The sequence below is a fragment of the Gymnoscopelus braueri genome, assembly GCF_963280865.1.
Source record: "Gymnoscopelus braueri genome assembly, chromosome: 18".
NCBI lineage: Eukaryota > Metazoa > Chordata > Actinopteri > Myctophiformes > Myctophidae > Gymnoscopelus > Gymnoscopelus braueri.
The window spans coordinates 11,814,050-11,836,026 of record NC_137618.1 but is presented as its reverse complement, the minus strand read 5'-3'; the positions used below and the strand labels follow the sequence as shown (position 1 = coordinate 11,836,026).

At 40.9% G+C, this 21,977-nt stretch overlaps 1 protein-coding gene across 2 annotated transcripts; it reads right to left on the bottom strand.

Annotated features, from left to right (window-relative positions):
- Positions 1-876: 876 nt before the first annotated feature.
- On the bottom strand, positions 877-21,734 carry LOC308073723 (integral membrane protein 2B-like). Of its 2 annotated transcripts, none has more exons than XM_080412809.1 (7): positions 21,480-21,734; positions 7,237-7,404; positions 6,381-6,446; positions 4,829-4,981; positions 4,286-4,396; positions 3,594-3,744; positions 877-2,118 (listed from the first exon to the last, which is right to left on the bottom strand). In XM_080412809.1, the coding sequence occupies exons 1-7, from the start codon at positions 21,567-21,569 to the stop codon at positions 2,033-2,035; spliced, it is 825 nt and encodes a 274-aa protein (XP_080268935.1). In that variant the 5' UTR covers positions 21,570-21,734; the 3' UTR covers positions 877-2,032. The 2 variants fall into 2 exon arrangements, with proteins under 2 accessions (XP_080268935.1, XP_080268936.1); XM_080412810.1 differs by having other exon boundaries at positions 7,273-7,404.
- Positions 21,735-21,977: the final 243 nt, after the last annotated feature.

Sequence of the window (21,977 nt, the reverse complement as noted above, 5' to 3'; positions counted from 1 at the left end):
TAAGATTCAGTGTACATAGTCACAAGGCTTAATATTTTTCATTGGTTCGATATTTATAAAACCCACCGACAGATCTTTTTTTTGGGGGGGGGGGGGGGGATCTACAAGCTAAAAAAAGCTTTTACCTGTAGATCTTGTAAATCTGTTACATTTGCTACTTTTGCGTGACACTGTCAATATGTATGAGGAAGTATAAAATAGGGCATTCATTTATGGGGAAAACTAAAATATATGTTATGGAATATGGAGATACAAGGTTTCTATCAGCAACCACGGCACCCTTGGGTCTCTGCCCTCAAGGTTATCTGACATCAACCCACCTGGCCTGCTTCCCATCATGCCCCTGTGCGAGGTCCAGGTTATTAGTACCTTAATCAAGGACGCATTTTCACTCTGATCAGATGACATCAGGGCTTACAGCGGAGCGCGACACCTGATACTCTGTCACACCCAGCTATGAGAGCAGAGACGGCGCCACAAGAGCAAATATAATGTAAGCCACTGGTTCTCAATGTCAGGTCTGGGGACCCACCAGGGGTCCAGATGGACCCTTATGGTTCTGTTAACTCGGAGAGTGAAATGGAACTCTCGGAGTTAAATGAATACTTGTGATTGTGGTCCCAGAGATGAACATTAAATCCCGGAGTCCATGCATGGCCGAAACTGGGGGTCCTTGAAATTAAAAAGGTTGAGAATCACTTATGTAAGAAACTGTAAGCAACAAACAATACGTAGTGAAATCATGTTAATTTAACCCAGACAAGTGTAAGAATGGAAGAAAAAAAAAGCTGCATCCGCTTCTTTACGCTTATGGGTCCATTGTGTTCCATTCCTAAACTCGCACTCAGCATGATATAATCAAGACCAACAACAAAATGTTTTTCCAAGATTTATTGTGGTGTTGGTCTGGTCATATCTTCACAGCGATTATATACAGTATACAGTACAAATTAGTACAATAAAAATACATTCAAAGAACAAAGAAATTTCACAGATGAACAGTGTGAAAAAGATTACCGACATTAAAGTATGTGTTTTCCTGTGAACTCTCTCTCTTAAGAAATACGTTTTGAAGTGAAATCTTTTATTTTACGTTGAGATGAAAAGAAAAATGCCTTTTTAACCCCTTTATATCACATCCTCATCATCTATTTCACAATATGCATCAAAAATTCGTAGTACAAATGATTTCTTCCCGTCAATCTTTTCAACGTTCGAATAATTCCTCTCAACCTTATGTCCCGCCCCCCCCCCTGCATGCATATCCTGTTTCACCCAAAAAGACGGCACGATATGGAAGTAAGATAATTACGAAATCGAAATGCCAATTCATGTGAACTTTAAAGCTCCCTGAGAGAAACTTCCACTCACACTCTTATTTTAACATAATTTCCAGTTAAGATAGAACAGGTGCAGTGTATTAATAGCTACAGTAGATAAAGATACAAAAACAAAAAAATATATCACTTGACCAAGACCCAATCCAAAACCACATACACGTCTTTTCAGATATAATCATGACAAATCTCATTAAACTTATTTATAGAATTAAATAAATCAGTTCAATTAAGTTGACTTTCTGAATAACTAGCTACTGTAGCTAGCATAGCCCCCCCCTCCCCACCCCAAGAAAATATTCCCTCAACGCTTTAAAGGCCTTAAAAAGTGCACCCCCCCTCCGAGTCCGACCCCCAAAACATAGAAGAATGAACGATACATAACTCTACATCATTGTTTTCTTTCAACCTTCGCTCTAAATGTATATTCACTTGATCAGTTTAACATTGAAACTCGCTCATACGTACAACAGTCAAAGACAAATACAAAAAAAAAAAGAATGAAGTTTAAAAAGTAGGCAGAAGAAACAGATTTAAAGACAATCTCACTGCAGTCCAACACAGTCAAATCCTGATGAGTCAGAGTACACAAATGGAACCAAATGGAACCCCCATTGGGGGTCCATTTGTACTCTCTCAGACTTAAATCATAGTCTCAGGATTTGACAGTGTACGTGTTTCTAAGGCTGTGAGTCTTAGAAACAGATGCTGGTCTCCACCACAAACTTGTTCTCGAAGTGGCGGATCTTGCGACAGTTGAGGGCCTCGCGCTTCTGCATGCCTGAAATAACAGAAGAGAATAACCACACGTTAGCACAGGTGTTCCCGAACCCTTGCATGCCAAGGAACCCGACATAACACGCAAAAAAAGATATAGAGAAAATATTTTCAACGAATTTTGAAAGTCTTTGAAAGGTTTTGACAATAATGACATGCCCAAAATAGGAAGGTCAGGGTGAAAGTGGTTAAACTGACACTGAAAGTCTTGTGAATTTAATTTGAATTTAATAAAAATACATTACAAAAAAAGGTGTAACTAGCCTGAAAGGCAGAGGTGAAACATGACTGGGTATGAACTCTTGTTTTATATTAACAAAAGAGGCTATATCGCCAAAGTGAGATTCACTTTGCATTAGGCTCAATAAAGAAATCAATCTGCTTGATTTAGTCTGTGTGATTCCTACGACTTCCGCAAAGTAAAATGGTGACCCGTGTAGCTTGTGATTTTATGCAACAAACCCCCCCCCCCTCATGTGCAAACCAAGCGTCGGCCAGGCGCCATGGTGCTTGTCCAAACAGGTTGAAGTTACTGACGCCGTCATTCTTTGGCCAGGTATGAATCACATAAAAACAGTGTTGCAACAGCGTGCAGAACGGCAGGCTGTGAAGTTACAGTGTTTGTAAAAGGAAGGTGTGCTCGTCACTGAATGCGTCGTCTGGTGTGAGGTTTCTAAACCGGCCACACAACATTGTCACACAAGCTGAACACGTGTAACACATGGGACGTTTTTCCCCATACGATTACCAGGCTTCTGTGTGGTTCATTCTGTGGGCCATCCATGCCTGGACTTAACCACTTAAAGGAGGAGTTCACCCAAAAAATGACTTATTTTCTATCAATTACACACCCCATGAAGCCTTGATTTCATGGATTTATTTTTGTTTTTGTGGCATTCCTAAGACAATAATTTGATGACCGTGTGTATTTCCGGTAGGACACACAAATAATCTACTTTGTGTCTCCTACCGGATACATTAGCCGGTAGGAGACGGGAATCAAATTATTAGCTTAGGAATGCGACAAAAACAAAAAAGAATCCATGAATTCAAGGCTTCATGGGGTGTGCAATTGATAGAAAATAAGTAATTTTTGGGGTGAAATCCTCCTTTAAACCCTATAATACTTCATTGACTACTACTTTACCCCCTCTACACCAAATCGTGGATCAACAATTTGTAATCTACGGGGCAACTATTGCAGATATCTCACCAATATTTTGAGTTATGGCAAGGTGTGTGTTGTTAACTTTGTTTAAGCCATGTGGTATTAAAGGCTGTTTAAATCCATGACCCTCTTGAGTGCCTTAGATGTTTTTCTTGTGTTGTAAGCACTTTCAACCTGGCGTTCCAATTATCATTAAAGGCGTTCTTCCCCCCCCCCCTTTTTTTGGTACTATTTCAAACTTGAAATAGCATAAAATAAAGTGGTTAATCTGCATGGTTCTGAGAACAGTATGAAAGCGTGTGTGTTCCTACCCAGGATCCTCTCCCTGTGCGCCAGCTTGTAGGTCTCCTTGCCGCGACACAGGCTGTAGATGAAGAAGCCCAGCTCGTCCACGTGCTCCAGGCGCTCGGTCACCACCATCTCCTCGTGGATCAGGTAGGACTGGGGCAGGTAGGCACCGGTCTGAAGACCAAAAGGAACCATTTTAACCACTTAAACCCTATATACTATTTACAATATTTTTATGAATTTACAATCTTTACACTAAATCCCTTCTCGGAAAATAGCCGATATACAAACACGTTGCGTTGCACGGCCATGGCATTCCCACTCAGAATATGGATGCCACGGTGTCGTCTATGACATATAATATGATGATGACTTGATTTGGGCAAGCTTTCAGCCTTATCAGAGCCCAATTTTCTTTCAATAAAAATAAAGTTAAATATTTGAAAAAGTACACCACATACTGTATGTGAGCAAAAACATTAGTGCTTCTAGTTATCTAGTATTAGTATTACTTCTGAGGCCTACCAGCCCAGTGGCCTTGTGGTCAGGGTTCAATCCCCAGCCGAGTCAGACCAAAAGACTATGAAAATGGTACCCAATTCCCACAGATCAACCCTCTCACAGACGGCTAGACTCCTGCAGAGCCAGAACGTAAATAGAAGAAAAATGAAAACAAAATGATGACGAAGCATGCTTCACAGGAGCCAGTGGTTACCTTCATCTTAATCAAGAGATCCATGAAGTCAGTGGGAGGCATGACGATGGAGGTGTTGAGGGCGATGACGTAGCATTTGTTCAGGCTCAGGTCCAAGTAGGCTGTCAGTCTCTGGGGACAGACGGGACAGACGAGACATCACATTAGGGCTGGGCGTTATTGACAACGTCAATTAGATTATTAAAAAATATATATATTTATTTTTGTTGACATTGTGACAATATCGTCACAATATCGATATTATTGTGGGAATATTTGCACAATGAGATTTATGATAAATAATCATCAGTAATGCCTATGTAATAACTAAGTGGTGCAGTCCAATAATATAACAGCTAGACTGGATCACTTTACTGTAATGGAGCCTTTAAAAGTAAACACTTCTTTTTTTTCCTAAGTATCCAATTAATTGTTCCTTTTTCTCTCCCCAATTTAGTCATAAATTGGCACAAACACAGGCCAATTTATGACTTTATTCATTACTCATATTTTGACCCCAAACACTATTTTCCTGGAAAGAGCGAAGGGAGCCTTCCGCCTCACCTTCTGGAAGTCGTGGACGATGTCTGCGGGATCACCGTCCTCGAACTCGGGGACGGGGATGTTGATGAGTTCCACGTCGTCGCCGATGAACCTGACGTTCTCGTTCAGCTGACGGAGCTGATACTGGGACGGACTCTCCAACTCCACCTCCACCTGGGAACCAGTTCCAACAGTCAAAGTTCAGCCGATCAACCTCCACCTGACAGCCATTCACTCAATCTGCCTTCAGCTGAACCTCAGTCATTTAGCTACTTTCAACATGGCTACAGGCCAACCCTGAGCCTGTTGATCGGCTATTTTCGCATGACACTGTCGTGCCAAGTGTAAGATATGGCTCGAGTGGTTAATCGGGGCGGCAGTGGCTCAGGAGGTAGAGAGGCTCCCCCTGTGTTACTGTCGAAGTGTCCTTGAGCAAGAACGCCTAGGTTTCCTCTGCCATCGGTGTGTGAATGGGTGAATATAATGCACAATGTAAAGCGCTTTGGATTAAGGCGCTATATAAATGCACCATTTAATCCATTTTGATTGAACTATTATTTATATAAATAATTAATAATCCTATTTCCACCTATTGGACAATGAAACAGCCACAAATATAAACATATATGTTTGGATGGATAATATAAGAAATGAGATTAAACTGATGGGATTTTTTTCCACAGAGAGCCGCTCAGAGGGCCAACTGGATGCACTGGTCACACTGGTGGTGGTCATATTGTGTCTATGTTGTTGTTTTGTTTATGTGTTTAGCAGAATCCATCCATCGTGCTGTACAGCCGGTGAGCCATTTCCACTGGCTCTGATCCGATGTGCCGATTAAGGCTCTAATGTGATCTAATCGCCATTTGTTAAACGGTGACTTATGTGGGTTCAACTTTTAGCAGACATAGGTACTTAACACATACAGTGCCAAGATCCCGTCTACACGTTCTTTCAAATCCATCGCTTGAGTGCCAGGATTCCTAAGAACGAGTTGACACGTTCTTTTGAATTTTCATTGTTTAATCTGTGATCGCACGGCTTTGTTTATTTCTCATCAACACTTTCGTTTTCCACTTACGTCACACTCACCCGGAGCCGGATGTAAAAAAAAAAAATCATTTCCGGGTCACGCTGTTTTTCTCCGGTGATTTTCGGCCAGAATAAGGAAAAACACTGTTTTTCACACGGTATAAAAGACAAACGGACAGCTCAACTTCTATTTTCTTTGGTCCGGGTGACTAACAGTGATCGTCGTAGTGTATCACGTCGTTTTCAGGCTGATCAGCGGAACGGGAATTGTCGAAAACGTCACATCCTTTGAATTACCGGATATGACGTGGGCCTGTTTGGGAGGGGGTGAGCGAGGTGATCAATGTTTGGATGTGCTGCTCTCTACTGGTGGAACAATCGTAGGTGCTTGACAACACAATCAGAGAATGTATTTGAATGAAAAATTACAAAACAAAAAAATTAAAAAACACGCAAATTGCTGGCACAGGGGTGAGTACATTATGAATAAACTCTGGCAGTCAATGTGTTAATAGACTAATATTGTGTGATTGTGTCATACCTCCTCTTCCTGGATCATGAAGTCTTCCTCGTGGTATTTCACCCCACACACAAACACCTGGCTCTCCTGGAGGGAGGTGGGGAGAGAAAGAGAGACTTTGAGCAATCATTTATTCATATAAAAAATATTTTACCTTTACAACAAAGACAGTTACAGACTGCCATTCAAAACCAAAAATATAGATAAAGTTAGACCAATACATCTACAAAGGTGATTTCCAAGTCTTTCACAGGGAAAAAGAAAGTACACCTTCATAACTCCACACATTTGGAAACGCATCCATTTTGACATAATATTTATATTCTGAGAATATTTATGCACTAACTAGACAGACGGAATAAGAGAGAGAGAAAGAACAAGAGAACGAGAGAGAGAGAGAGAGAAAGAGGGTAGAAAATGAGAAAGAGGGATGGATGAGAAGGGAGAATTGGATGAAGGAGAGATGAACAGCAGAGCGTTAATGAGGATGTCATCATCATCATCATGTAGACTGAGAGAGGTTTTGGTCATATTCATTACAGCAGCCCTACAACAGCGGCGGTAAATGAATGGACGCCTATGGAAATCAGCCTGCATTTAAATGGAGTCATTTTGCATGTCATGCTGTGAGAGGTGACAATGTCTCAGAAACAGGTCCAACCTGCTTACAGCAAACCTGTATGTCCCTGCACTGATACTACGCAGATTCGTGGCTTTCGGCAGAAACCATTCATAAATCTACACCGTGTCGCGAAATACAAGCTCACAGCGCCGTGAGCTTGTAGATCTGCTTTAGTTTTCACCTATACTGCCCAAAATAGGGACACCAGTTTGAAAGTAGTTATGTCGGTCTATGGATTTCTATAAAATACTTAACCAATGTCATGTATTCTGTGTTGTCCTGTGTATTCACCTCCAGGATGTAGTAGCGGTACAGGTACGCTCCTCCGACCACCACCCCAGACAGCATAAGGGCTAGCCCCAGGCACATGCACCAACACCAGGCCCTGGATGCGTGACGCACTGGCAGAGCCACCTCTGGGTCCTACAGGGGAGAGAGAGAGAGAAACAGAGAGAGAGTTATCAGCATGATATATGGTGGAATCTTTGTTCCTTTCATGTTGATATACTGTATTATCAGTGTTGTAAATTAACAAAGTACTTTTTTACAATAGTAAACCACACAAAAAACTGGGGGACTCCTGCCAACCAAATTTATAGTAAATCTGAATAAAAATTGTAAGTCTCTCATCGTCATGATATTGGCTTATCCAGACTGTTCGTAATCACACGAGAACTGGCACTCTCGTCAAGACAAGTTGCCTGCTGTCCATTGTTGTGTGCTATAGAGGACACAACAATGGACAGATTATGTCCATTACGGTGACTTATTAGTGTCCGTTTCATACTGCATTCATGCATTTTGATGTTTGATAGGATAATTTCTCTGCAAATCCTTTCTATATTTCCTGCATAGGCTTTGTTTTTGAAATTGTGAAAATAGGGAATGGGTATTTCAGTGTGTGTTCTGTTCCGTGGAAATGTAGCTTTTGACAATCTACTCAGCTTCATAGGGGAAAACTATACAGTAGCTGAACTACTCGAAAGCCACGTCATTCTGAAAGTAGTGAATCTAGCCACAAGCTACTGTGAAATGTAGTTAAGCTGGTGGCTTAGCTACTGCCCAACACTGACATGTGAGATTGTACTGGGACGTATTACCGATTATCTTTACTGCTTTATTAATTTTTTTCAAAAAGTAAAAATCAGTTAAAGCATATAGAGAGAGAATGACATGGCCGAAATAGGGACACCAGGTCGAGTGGTTAACGCCAGGTTCGTGCCACAGCAATCACGCCTCTACATTGCCTTGCTACCGCAGCGCACAGTGTGGCGAAGAATGGAGTAGGGAACTGGGTAGCAACTAGGACTGGTGATTTGCCAATGCCAAAACAACCAGACATGAGGACGCACTGGGAGGCCGGTGTGGGCTGATGAGGGAGCGTGTGTGTGTCAAAATAAAGGCTTTGTTTTGAGAGGATGAATGTTCCATTTCGCTCTCCACAGAGACACACTGTGTCACAGCGTCAACTCATCACCAAATCACACGAGCCAATCAGAGGGAGAGAGAACAAAGGGCACAGAGAGATTGAGGCAGAGCCATTTCTCTCCGAGAGCAATTAAGAATGACAACAACCACATCCGTGTGATTAGAGCATTGCAATTAGACTGGTAGCAACTACTTTTGCAGTGTTCTGATCTGGTCTAGAGAGAATCAGTGGATCAAGGAAAGTTTTGAAAGGAAAAGACATGCAGTCCGTCCATTCTCTTGCTATATTGATATGACACTCATGGGTGGCAAACCTCACACCGGAAGTTTGATGAAATACATTGCAGTGGATGGAGCCGGCTGGAACAGCTCATGAACAGTCATTATTTCTGAACGATTGTGAACGATTGTGACCTTTGTCATATAAATCGGTTCAGGAATATAAAAGACATATCCTACATTGTTTTCGGCTGTGGTACTTTCCGATGTGTACACTGTATAATTTTATTATAGAGGTATCTAAAGGGCACAAAGTATGTTTCTGAACGGCCAAAGTATCGCGAGACTGTCCACCATTTCCTGTCCGGCAGCCAAATCTAGCGATACCTCCGAGACAGAAACGATACCTGCCGCTGTTTAGATGCCTCAATAAAATGATGTGCTTTGCACATCGAAAAGCAAGGGATTAGAAAACAACCTGTGATACGTCTTCTTTTATATTCCTGAACCAATTATATGACAAAGGTCACAATCGTTCAGAAATAATGACTGTTCATGAGCTGTTCCAGCCGGCTCCATCCACTGCAATGTATTTCATCAAACTTCCGGTGCGAGGTTTGCCACCCATGAGTGTCCTGTCAATATATCTAGAGAACGGACGGACTGCTGTCTTTTCATTTCAAAACCTTCCTTGCAGTGGATAAGGATATGGGTCTGTGCTCCTGAAAAAGGATTACCTCAGAAATCAGGGGTGTCGTAGTGGCAGGGCAGGGGCATGCCTAAAAACCTCTGAAATCTTAATGTATCCAGCAAGTTTCTTCAAGTATTTATTGGTATACTTTGTTCAGTAAATCCATGTTTTATCTCGTAGTGTATGGTGAGACTGAAAGCATTTATGTGGGGAACGATAACGAGTAGACAGGGTTTAGACTGCATGGTTAATTACAATATCATAACATACTATAACATGCCATAATGTGCCTCTTCAGAGAGTATTATTGTGTATTATGTGCTTTTAGTTCATAAAAAGTCAAACACTAAGAGCGCAAGAGACAAAGCAATTATAACATAATGTATACCCAAGAAATGCTATGATGAGAAATACACTGTAAAGCTATATACTAAATGTGAATCTTTTGAAGGTTTTAGATGAGTAACATTGATGTTAACATGCTTTCATTTCTAATTACACAATGCTCTGTAGGACCTATCCGTCACAGACTCCACTCCTTAGTTACCAGATAGACGTTTTGTTGTTTTTCCTTTGATCAGCATCCAGATCAAGAGGCTCACATAGATAATAATACCTCAGAGAAATTAAATGGCAGGAAGCCCAGGTATTAATCAGAGTGTATTAGGGTGAATTCACACTAGATGGCAAGCTTGTTTTTAAACAACTGACCTGTTAACTGATTAAGCCCTATTCAAAGTTTTCTTTTTTCTTTTCTTATAGCAGAACTACAAGTTCACAGCGTGTTTCATCGTGATGCGTTGTGACTCGAGCTTGCCATTATCTGAAATATACTGTCTGTCTGTCTCTGTCCGTGCCTGTTTGTCTATGTGTGCGTCTACCAGTCTTTAAAAGGACCATACCAGTGGTCCGGCAAGTTAAGCCAATTGACTATGATTTTTGAGGAAGTCACTGGATTCCATACCATTTCAGTGCAGTATGAAAATGTACTTTCAGAATTTAAACCTTCTTGAGATAGGTAATCCAACATGCTAAATAGGTTCTGTGTATGTACGATATACAGTAGCACAATCATAGACAATTGACGACGCCACGGTATGGTCCTTTTAAGAGAACCTACTGTAGACTTTGAGCTGAGCTGACGGACAGGAAGAGAGAGTGGCGAGTGTACTGTTTAACACAACAAACTGTAACACAAGATCCATGGCTTATCAACAGACAAACACAGGATTTCACACAGCTCCATGGACTCTGGCCAGTCTACAGAGACAAGCACATAATGGCTCCACTCTTTTAGGAACCAGCACGGGCATGTTTTCTACAACACTGACTTTCATGCAGTCTCATCGTCCCACCAGGGGCTTTCAGACTTGGGCAAACCCCCTTTTTGAAGTTAACTTTAAGGTTAATAGCAGAGTCTGGAATAATAGTCGGACAATTATTAACCTGAATGTTTGTGATGTGTTGTTATGCACTACTAAGCTTCCCTTTGCTCCACTCCACTTGAATGTCTTTGAGCTCTATGGAATGGACGGCATTGTAGTTGAGAAAGCTTTGAAGAAGAAATTGCATATTTGCTTACACAATTTAGTCTGCCTTTGGTTTCCATTAGTATGTGAAAAAAAAATGAAAAAAAGAAAACCGCTCAGGAAATGATACTTTGTGTTTGTGTGAACAGGAACTGTGCAAACTGGGGTGTTGGTCAGCCTAAACTAAACTGACCTTGCACAATTAGCAAATGGCAAACGAAAGCACTGTGAATGTTGCTTCATGTTTTCAGGAAGCACTTTAAACTCTAGGTTGAAGGGGGGGGGCACAGAGAACCATAAATAAAATAAATGAATAAGAGGAAACATAAACAAGTGACAGAAAATAAAGGGGAAGTGGAAGAGGCATGCAGTGAGAGAGAGAATGCTGCTATTTGTCCTAAAAAAAGGATTATAACAAGTGGCAGCAAAATGAAGAAAAAATGATATACAAGATATACAAGCTCACAGCGCGTTGTGATGCGGCGCGTTTGCAGGACACTGTTATGTGACGAAGTATAAAACGGGGCTTACGTGGTTACTCGATTTATTGACATTCAGATTTTAATGATATATATTGAATGAATATAACATAAAAAAAAAGTCAATGCATTGTTTTCTTTAAAACCTTGAAAAATAGTTTATTGTGAAACTGAAAAAAGAGTTTTCATTGTGAAACTGAAAATAGGAGCTTAAAGCAGATGTTAGTTCCATTGGTCCAAGTGGAAACACATTGTTCATTAAAATAAACATTTCTGAAAAAATGCACACGGCCCACCCATCTGACCACTTAACACGGCCCTGATAGAACAGGTTGGGAACCACTGGTCTACGGCATAGGCAGATAGGCGGATAGAGAGAGCATAACTAACTACCATCTCACTTCCAGCTTGTTGTCTGACTGCTGTGTTTTGTAAAAACACCACAAGCATGACCCAACAGGCCCTCAGACGAGCATTTTATGCCTGCAACACCGAAACATGTTATGGCTATGAGGGAGGACACACACACACACACACACACACACACACACACACACACACACACACACACACACACACACACACACACACACACACACACACACACACACACACACACACACACACACACACACACACACACACACACACACACACACACACACACACACACACACACACACACACACACACACACACACACACACACACACACACACACACACACACACACGAGATGATATCAGTCTCATATCTCAATATCATTATACGTGTTGCCCAACCCTAACACACACGAACAGTAGGACAGACACAGTATAGCACTTTTTACACCCACTCTTTCTCACCCTCTCCTTCACACACAGTTATTGTCACATCAAAGTGTGAGTGCAGCCGTCTACTCTCAAATTAACTGCCAGCGTTTAATTAACTTCTTCACCTTCTCTCATCAGCCGTTTCCCATTTCTGTCCCAGAGTAGTACACAATGTACCATGCAGTCTAGCAACAAATTTGGCTTCATTCAAAACATTAAGATCAATATTAAAGCCTCTTGTTGTGGCCTGTTGCTGGCTACCCGTATGGAGCTGTGTGTGGTGGAGCTGGAACAGGTTACGTCAGGGAGGCTGGGCCCCGTCTCTTTCCCCTGGCTGAATCTCGGCTCACGCCTCACCCCCCTTGCCTGACAATTACGCAGGTCCCTCAGGTGTGTCTTTTGCCTGTTCCCACATGCGCACCCTATTAACCCTGCTGCTGTTTAAGGGTGGCCAATTTTCCATTGAGCGGATCAAGCTGGAGGGAAATGTTCACATTTCATTTAAACTGCTCTGCCAAAAATGTTACGGCAAAAACCATTTCTCACTACGAAGTACAAGCCAATGTCAAAAGTTCAGAGTCATTACCTCCACCAACGGAGGCTGGTCGGTTTCATTGTCTGTTAGTAATATAACTTGAGAATAGATGGCCAGAGTTTCATGAAACTTGATGGAAATGATCTGTAGGCCGCAACTCAAGAGATGAATAACCTTTGGGTCAAAATGTTCAAATGTCAAGGTCACAATCAGGGTCAAACTTTTGTCTGTTAGCAAAATAAATAACGATTGAAAAGATGGGCAGATTTTCATGAATCTTGGTGGTAATGATTAATAGGCTACTCTGCAGCTCTTTAATAATACATAAAATGGGGGAAAAAAGGTCACCATCAATGGCAAAGTCAAAAATTACACTACAGTGTCACACGTGGAAAGGCATATCATGCATACCGTTGCCAGGGGGTCTGCACTTTACTGAGTGCAATTCTTCTTGATTTGAGAGCTTTGGCCAATATTTTCTTCATATCCAATAACATACCATGGCCTATATGTTTTGGTTTATGAACCTATTTTGGGAAAGTTAAGAGACCCGTGTCTTTGTGTGAACTTGTTGATTCAGCAGAAGTGAGCACTGAGCAGCCAATCCTCTTCCTGTATATCGATCCCCTTTAGAGGAGGTTTTGTTTCGGTAATCCTAACGGGGGCAGCGGAGTATCAGTGTCGAGGACAGGGTTTCAGTTTCAGTCAACCGACGGGTTGTATGTGAAACCCCATCCTGCGCTGGAATAAGGAACCTACAAAAAGCAGCCATGTTGCACTTGTTCTCTTCTATTGAGCAGAGAAGAAAGGGACTACTAGCCCCTTCTTCGTTAATACAAAATGCGCAAGGCATTCCGCATCCATTTCAGGGAAACTGTGAAGGAAAGTGATGCTTATCCTAAACTCTCTGACAACAAGCACTCATTTTCAACCTCATATCTATCACACTTTAAACCTACAACAGTTCTTTCTGTCCATATTTTGTCGTGGAATTAGTTTCTCTCAAGTCCCTTTCTCACTCTCTTCTCTGCGTAGTATGCGGTGTGTTTATTCATAGCAACCTTTGACATTACAGTTTGCAAGGCTGTTGACATGACAAACTACTGGAGCGATGCCATACTCCAGAGGAGAGTCACAGCATTGCCGTCATGATCCTGTGACGAGGTGAGTGACTTGGCGCCGTCAGTTGTGTGGTGCCATGGCGAGCGGTAGTGGTGTAAAGACATATAGTGGTGAGAGAACTCTGTTCATTCCATTATGGCCCAATTTTTTTCACAGCAGTAGCTGCATCATAGAGCTTACAGTTCCTGGAAGAAGGCAGTAAACTAAACAGTAGCAGCGCTGTAGAGTTGCAGCACAACAGACAGTTTGTGGCACACTTTTAAAAAAGGTGAGATGTTTAAAGCAATAAACAACAGCAATGTCAAAAAGGCGGGTAACATTACATAAGCTGTTCACACTCAGATATTGGCAAATGTTATGTTTCTTTTTAAGACATGCAGTGTGCTATAAAATATTGCAAATCGATGTGTTTGACCAATAATCACCAAACATCTGTATAACACATTCAAATGGGCTACCAGAGCATTTCAGGGAACTAATTCAAGTCGACATGAGACGTGGCGATCAAGTATTTTGGACTTGATGTTGTCGCCACTCTCTCTTTACACCACTCTGGGTTAGGTTGTCCCCTGCTCTCTCCTCCTCCTCCTCTGAGTTTTAGTAAGCAGTGCTTACGGAGAGGCAGCTGAAGGTCCCCCCTGGCTGAGCCTGTATCAGTGTGATTAGGGATCCTAATCTCCTTCAAGTGGTCCGCATGTGTCAGATGGCTTTGGTAGAACTCAACAGTCAGATGGCAGCGTTATCAAGCAAGAGGGCCGTGGAACCAAGAAATGGTGATCCTGTCTGTGTTCCCTTTGCATATTCACTGGCCCTTTCTTAATTAGAAACACAGTTCGCTGTCAAATCCTGTGTGTTCATTTTAAATGGACCCGTAAGGGTACACTCTCAGTTAATTGAACACTCTGGATTTTACTGGGTTCTATTACCATTGTCTGAAAGGCAAAATTGGTCCCTGAGACTAGAAGTTTGACGCATTAATGTGAAATGGTGTTTCCACTGACCACGCCTTCACTCACTCCCGTATGATCTGCTGGGACTCGGCGGGAGTAGCCAAAATTAAGCGACTGATAAGCCATAGACTGGTTATACCATTACATACACATACTGGGGAGAAACAAAAATAACACTGTGAATGTAAGTGTAGGGCAGGCCAGGCCTCACACACACATCTATTTATTTACAGTACGTATGCGAATAAGTTCTCGCATCCTTTTTTCAACACACCCAAAATACCTCCACACTAACACTAAGCAACCTAGAAGTGTAAACGACGATCTCCGGTCCAGTCTCCACGTAACCACTTAAAACTGTATACTTTGTTTTACGTCAAATAGCCTATCTACAAGTTCACAACGCTTCACAAAGCAACAGGTTGTGAGCTTCTGTACATCTGCTATTTCCACTGAATGTTCACCTATTTTTGCTGAATGTTCACCTAACATCACATGCCCACTATCGGGACGCTGGGGTTCATGTGGCTAGGTGTTCTGTGATATTTCATTATACTAGCTCCCAGGGTGAAGCCAACATTCCGTTTGGATCCTAAGCTTTAAAGGCATTAAAGAACCCTTAATCTTGCTTTAATAACCAGCTTATGGTAAGTACAGCACATAAGAAACGACGTTGAAACATGCTGTAGAAACGTTTAACGAAGTCTCTAGCTTGAAATCAAGGTTAGGCCTTCCAAAAATAGTGGAAATGGCAGATCTACAAGCTCAACGGGCTTGTAGATCTGCTATCGGCTATTTCCAGTATTCAAACAAAGTATAAAGTTATTAAAATGTCCAAGTTACTTGTCATATCTGCCTTGTGCACCTTTTGTTTACAAAGCCTAAAAGCCAAACAGAAATGTAAATTTTATTCATATGTTCCAATGTTCAATGCCAAAAACACAATTAAAATCATTAATCGCAATAATTTGTGTGACAACTAATAGTAAAATTAGTAATCGTGACAACCCTAATCAAGGTAAAATACATTTTCCCTTTCACTGAAGCAAACGAGGTTGAGAGCGAGAGCGGGGCCAAGTCTATTTCCTGTCAGCAGCCTATTCCTCACCACTGCAACAGGAAGTAAACTTGGACTCCTTTAGAAAGTTTATGTTGTCAAGTACAGCCAGACCGATATATTGGTCTCACCGATATATGGGCCGTCATTTGACTCTTTTTTTTTTATGTGTCCTGATGACGTTTTAACCACTTTCGACCTGATCTGGTGTCCCTATTTTGGGCATGTCATTATAGGTGAATATTTTCAAATATTTTATATTAAATAGCTGATCTTACAAAGTCACAACGTACTGTATGTGACGCGTTGTGAGCTTATAAAATCGGTTCCACCACAAGTGTTTTGGCTGTGAGACTGACAGACACATTTCCACCATGACAGGTAACCAATCATCATTTGGAGATTCTATTCTATTCATTGGCAGGAAAATGTGTAAAATGCGTAAAATTGCTAAGCAAAGGGCTTGTACCAGCTGCTGTGACAAATATGGACAACGAGTTTCATTGCTCACATCCTGTGATCTGCAGCAGAAGTTAAAGGCTCTTGAGACATTTTCTTTTGCGCTGTCGCAGATACAAAATGCCAAGAAAAATTACAATCTCACCTTTTTGGCCTCGTAAATGAATTGGGATTATTAATGGATAATTATAAATTGCTTAAGACTTTAGTTTACTGAAATACAACATATGTATATATTTTTTTACATGATTTGTAACAGACCAAACAAAAGAATGTTTGGTCTGCCTCATGTCGGAAGTTCTACAGCATATCAAACAAACTGGTATTCTCTTTGTGAGGCTAGACAAACTTAGCCTTGTTGGCTCAGCTATAATTTGGGTTTCTATAAATGTTGTGTCTTGAGCCAGACAGACAGGCTTAAGCTTAGGTTTGACTTTATTTAGCCTGGAGAAACACCTCGACAGCAGATCAGACAAATAATAGTAGGTGGTCTTAGCAGTACATAGCCTACCATTGCCTCCTGTAGAGATTGCATGAGTAACAGAGACTGTTCAAATGGCAATCCTATTACAGACCAAAGAAACAGGCACACTTTAATCTTGCAGCCGCTCGTTGTCTCTCACGTTAATGCAATCTGCACGCCTACAGACACCCCATGCCTACATACAGTACACACTACGCAGACACAGTGGGACAAACAGATGCGCATCTCAGCTGGGTCCTGTCCTGCTCCCTGCTTATAACATTACACTGGTTAATTAGACAAAGTGACAGCAGAGGAGCTCCTATCTCTTCATACATACATCAGCACCATTGCACCAGCCTTCACAGTCCTTTTAGATAGCGTCTTATTATCTGACAAAGCAGGGAAACTACTTCCTTTCCCAGGGATGGTTTACAGGAGGAAAACAACCTCCCTCAATGGTGCAACGAAGAGAATCTCAACTTGGGGACAGACCCTGGATCAACTAGCTATAAACTGTACGGTTTAAAAATGTAGACTCTCTCTGCTCCGTTAATTGCAATGTTCATATCATCAAACACTCAATGAAAAACAAATGTATATACCAATCAATTTATATACCAATCTAAAATTCTGACCACAGATGTCACTAGGTTTTGTGATCGTCTACAACCTGCAGCTAGCGGACCCGAGGGTGCAGCAAAGTGCAAACCCTCATGACAGAGAATTATCGTGACACCTTCTTGGGAACCAAAGGGCATTGCCACTTTGGTGCTCAATAATGTAACGGCAAGACACTCACACACTCATGCAGTCACGCACTCACACATGGCTGCTACCCGGCACAATTATTAGGTGGTCTTCAGCTGTGAGCTACTAAAGTGGAGTAGTAGCAGTGGTGGAAAAAGTAGTCAAATTCTTTACTTAAGTAAAAGTACCAATACTGCAATATAAAAATACTCTGTTACAAGTAAAAGTCCAGAATTTAAAATTTACTTGAGTAAAAGTACAAAAGTATTGGCATCAAAATATACTTAAAGTACCAAAAGTAAAAGTACTAAATATTTGAAAATAGCCGATCTACAAGCTTGTAGATCTGCTATTTTCAAATAGCCTGTGTATAAAATAGGTTTAAAGTGGTTAATGTATGTTTCATTATATCATAATTTATATCTGAAAAGTAACTAGTAACTAAAGTTTTCAAGTAAATGTAGTGGAGTAAAAGTACAATATTTGCCTCTGAGATGTAGTGGAGTAGAAGTAAAAGTATTGGAAATTGGAAATACTCAAGTAAAGTACAAATACCTCAAAATTGTACTTAAGTAAATGTACTTCGTTACTTTCCACCACTGAGTAGTAGTGGACCCACCTAACCAACTAAACTGCAGGCAGAGTACCTATCTTCGTCAAGGGCTCCTCATGGGAAGTTGTTGACAGGGAAATTAAGTGTTTGTTATTAATGTTCCCCACAACATTGACATTCCTGTCGCCTGTTTACCTAGGACAGGGGTCTTCAACAGGGGGTCCGGGACCACTAGGGGGCCCACAGAGCTACTACAGGGGGGTCACCAAATGTTTCTGTGATAGGAACTTTTTTTTCTTCATTTTTTTTTACATTAACCACTTGAACCCTAGCATTCCTAATCTGGGGGGGGGGCGAACATGGCAGATCTACAAGCTGCGACTCGTTGTGAGCTTGTCGATCTGCTATTTTCGGCGAAGAGATTTGGTGTAGTGGGGGGAAAAGTATTGAGAGTTTAAGTGGTTAAAGGGATACTTCACTTTCCGCCGGGGGACACATTTAAAAAAAATATTAAAAATAAATGAAAAAAGTTATGGAAAATTCATGGCCCCCTCACGCATTAGAGTGTCCTACTAATGTGTGAGGGGGCCATGAATTTTCCATAACTTTTTTCATTTATTTTTAATATTTTTTTTAAATGTGTCCCCGGCCCGAAAGTGAAGTATCCCTTTAAATGTTTGAAAAGGCACATAAACAAAAACATGAATTTACACAACACTGATGATAGTGCTATCAAAGAAGTCATGAAGCTATCTATAAAATCGATGAAAAAGTTGAATCTGTAGTGGGGTCCATGCTTCATCCGTCTCTCAGCTAAGGGGTGCTTGCTTGGCCTGAAAAACATTGAAGACCCCTGCTCTAGGCTATCCCCCCATGTTAGCATGACTGTATGCTGAAGAATAGTGAATTTACATTGCCAACATGGGAGGGTGGGAGGTGTGGGGAAATACTGATGCACTCGACTCAAGTGACTTGAGCATCACAATTGTTTTGCGATACTGTACCGATTCTCAACCTCTCAAACAAACACACACCCACACATAGGGATAAATACTTTTTAATAATTAATAATAATAATAATAATAATAATAATAATTCTTTATACTTATATATAGCTTTCTAAAAATTTTGATTCAAAAAAAGAATTGCAATATATTGCCTGGCTTAATGCAAGGCAATACATACCTGTACCGTGGTACGTATTGTAAATTGCCAGATTCTTGCCAATACACCCCTATGCTGTTAGATCAAGTGTGCAGAGAGCAGGCATACGCTCAAACATCTAGCCTAGCTAGGTCTCTGAGCTAATTGCAACATATGGAACCACTTGGAAAAGGAGAGGAAATCCCCCTTGCAGAAATGCATAAGTGCAGAATATGCTCTTTTGCGACCACTTCAAACCCCAGAAGGAAGACATTAAGCACTGGTTATCAGCATAGATCTCGTTGAGACTCAGTCACAGGGCTTTCAACTTCGTGGGTAGGTGAAAAACCAAAAGAATCTTGCGGTAGTTTGTGGTAGCAAGATAAAGACTTAAAATGAGTGAAGATAGACCACGTTTCTGCACCCAAATATAAATCGTCACAAAGATACAGTATCAACAGAAAACATAAAGAAAGAGGCATGAGAAAATCGCCTGATCTACAAGCTTACAACGTGTCACAGCGTTATAAGCTTGTAGCTATGCTATGTCTGCTTTTTTATATTTTAAATGAAAATGTATTTTTCCTCATTTAAACGTTTTTGACCATTATGCAAATACAATTGCGATTATCTCAAATAATTGCGAGTAGACGATGATGTAATAATCGTGACAGGCCTAGATATTGTCAATAGTCTTACTTACACACATCGTTCTGTGTGTCTAAATAAGCAGTTTCCCAGAGGCAAACTTATTTTGCTTCTGTTTATTCACTGATCTTTGCATTTTTGCATGAGTAGGCTACTTTCAGACATCAGTTCATGAATGGGAGTACAGAACTGTTGTCAAATAAAGAACTGGAGCTTGTCTCTCTTGAGATGAGACAGATGGAGAACTTTGGCACTCACAAACATGTACTCGACTCCAGATCACCTCAGGCGACCATGCTGTGGATATTTACACCAATTCAGCTGTGTTTTAACTTGCTTTCTTTGTAATTCTTTCTTTCTCACTATCTCTTTGGGGTAAAATGCTTGTAAGACCATGTTTTCTTCTCCTTTATTTCTTTTTAATCTCATCAGTACACAATGGTGATAGGGGTTGCAACAGTTATCAATAGTATAATCAAAGAAAAATAATCAATAGTTGCAGCTCTAATGGCGAGTAGAAATGTTGAGGGAATCTCTAACATTACTAGTGATTCTGATTCTCTCAACATTTCAACTGAGCTTGTTTCTGTGTTTTATAACTATTAAACTAGCATTTCTGCCAACTTGTGATACACCTACAGGTGTATCAGTCTGACTCACAGGTGTCATATGTCTCTGCTAGAACAAAATGGTTGCATACTTCCTCATCAGACACTAAACAAAGCCTACAGGCCCTTGCCTATGTCCATCTTTCATAGCTTTTAAATCTATAAACTTCTCCTTCAGTTTTGTTGTCCTCCGCCGTGACATTTCTATGGCGTGCTTTAAATAAAAAGATGACTTTTAACTGAATAAATCAGCCAGTGTTCAAAGTGAAGTCAAGAAAGACAAACTTCCTCTTTAAACCTGAACAGGTCTATACTTCTTTCATTGGGGAAGAGACCACACACACACACACACACACACACACACACACACAGACAGACAGACACACACAGAGACACACAGACAGACAGTAAAGTAACTAGAACATTATATTTTTTACTTCACTTGAGTATTTCAAATTTTCAATACTTTTACTTCTCCTCCACTACATCTGAGAGGCAAATATTATACTTTTACTCCACTACAATTATTTCAAAACTGTAGTTATAGTTACTTTGCAGATTTAGATTATTATTACAAAACATACCACTTAAGCCCTATACATTTCGGCCATTCGAAAGTAGCCGATCTACAAGCTCACAATTGTGAGCTAGATCTGCTATTTTCAAGATTTTAAGACATTGTATACGTTTGAAAACTTGTGAAATGGGACATTCTGTGTAATGAGTACTTTTACTTTAAGTACATTTTGCAAAAAAAAAATTATACCAAAGTAAAAACAATGTTGTACATTTTCCTCCACTGCACGCACGCACGTACGTACGTACGTACGTACACACACACACACACACACACACACACACACAGCACTGGAGTCACGTCTGAAGTATAGTTCTTTTCGCCATATATATCGGACGATAAGCAACAATCTTAAAATATCAGCTATTTTCGGCCAGCGACACCGTCCATGCTGTGAGTGAGACGCACATAAAACACATTGAGTGTCTTCTTCTTCTTCTATCAAACCGTTTTAATGTTTGTTTGTTTTACTCACTTTGTCTTCGTCGTCCTCGGGGAGGAGAGTCTCTATATCCTTCTTCACGTCTTTCAGCCCCAGGGCAGAGTTGAAAGAAACCTTCACCATGGTTGCAAATACACGATAAAACAACAACAACAACAACTACTACTACTACTACTTTAGAGGAATGAACTAAACTCGGAGAACAAAGTCGACAGACAGACAGACGTTGTCTCTTCTGGCTCCTCTTCTCGTCCTTTCCTTCTTCCGTCTGCCTTCACTTTCAGTCTTACTCTAGTACCCCTGGCTGCAGCTTACACAAAAGTCAACACAACCAGCGTTGCCAGATTCTGCGAGAGAAACAGGCAACCGGGTCTATGAAAACAAGCTGGAAATTAGACAGGCCACTTCAGTCTTTTTAAAAACTCATTAGCTTGGAGGAATGGAAAGCTATAGTTTCTGCTTTCACTCTTATTTGTTCTTATTATTTTCGTATTGTTCCTTTGTTTTTCATTTCCATCATTCAATTGCCTT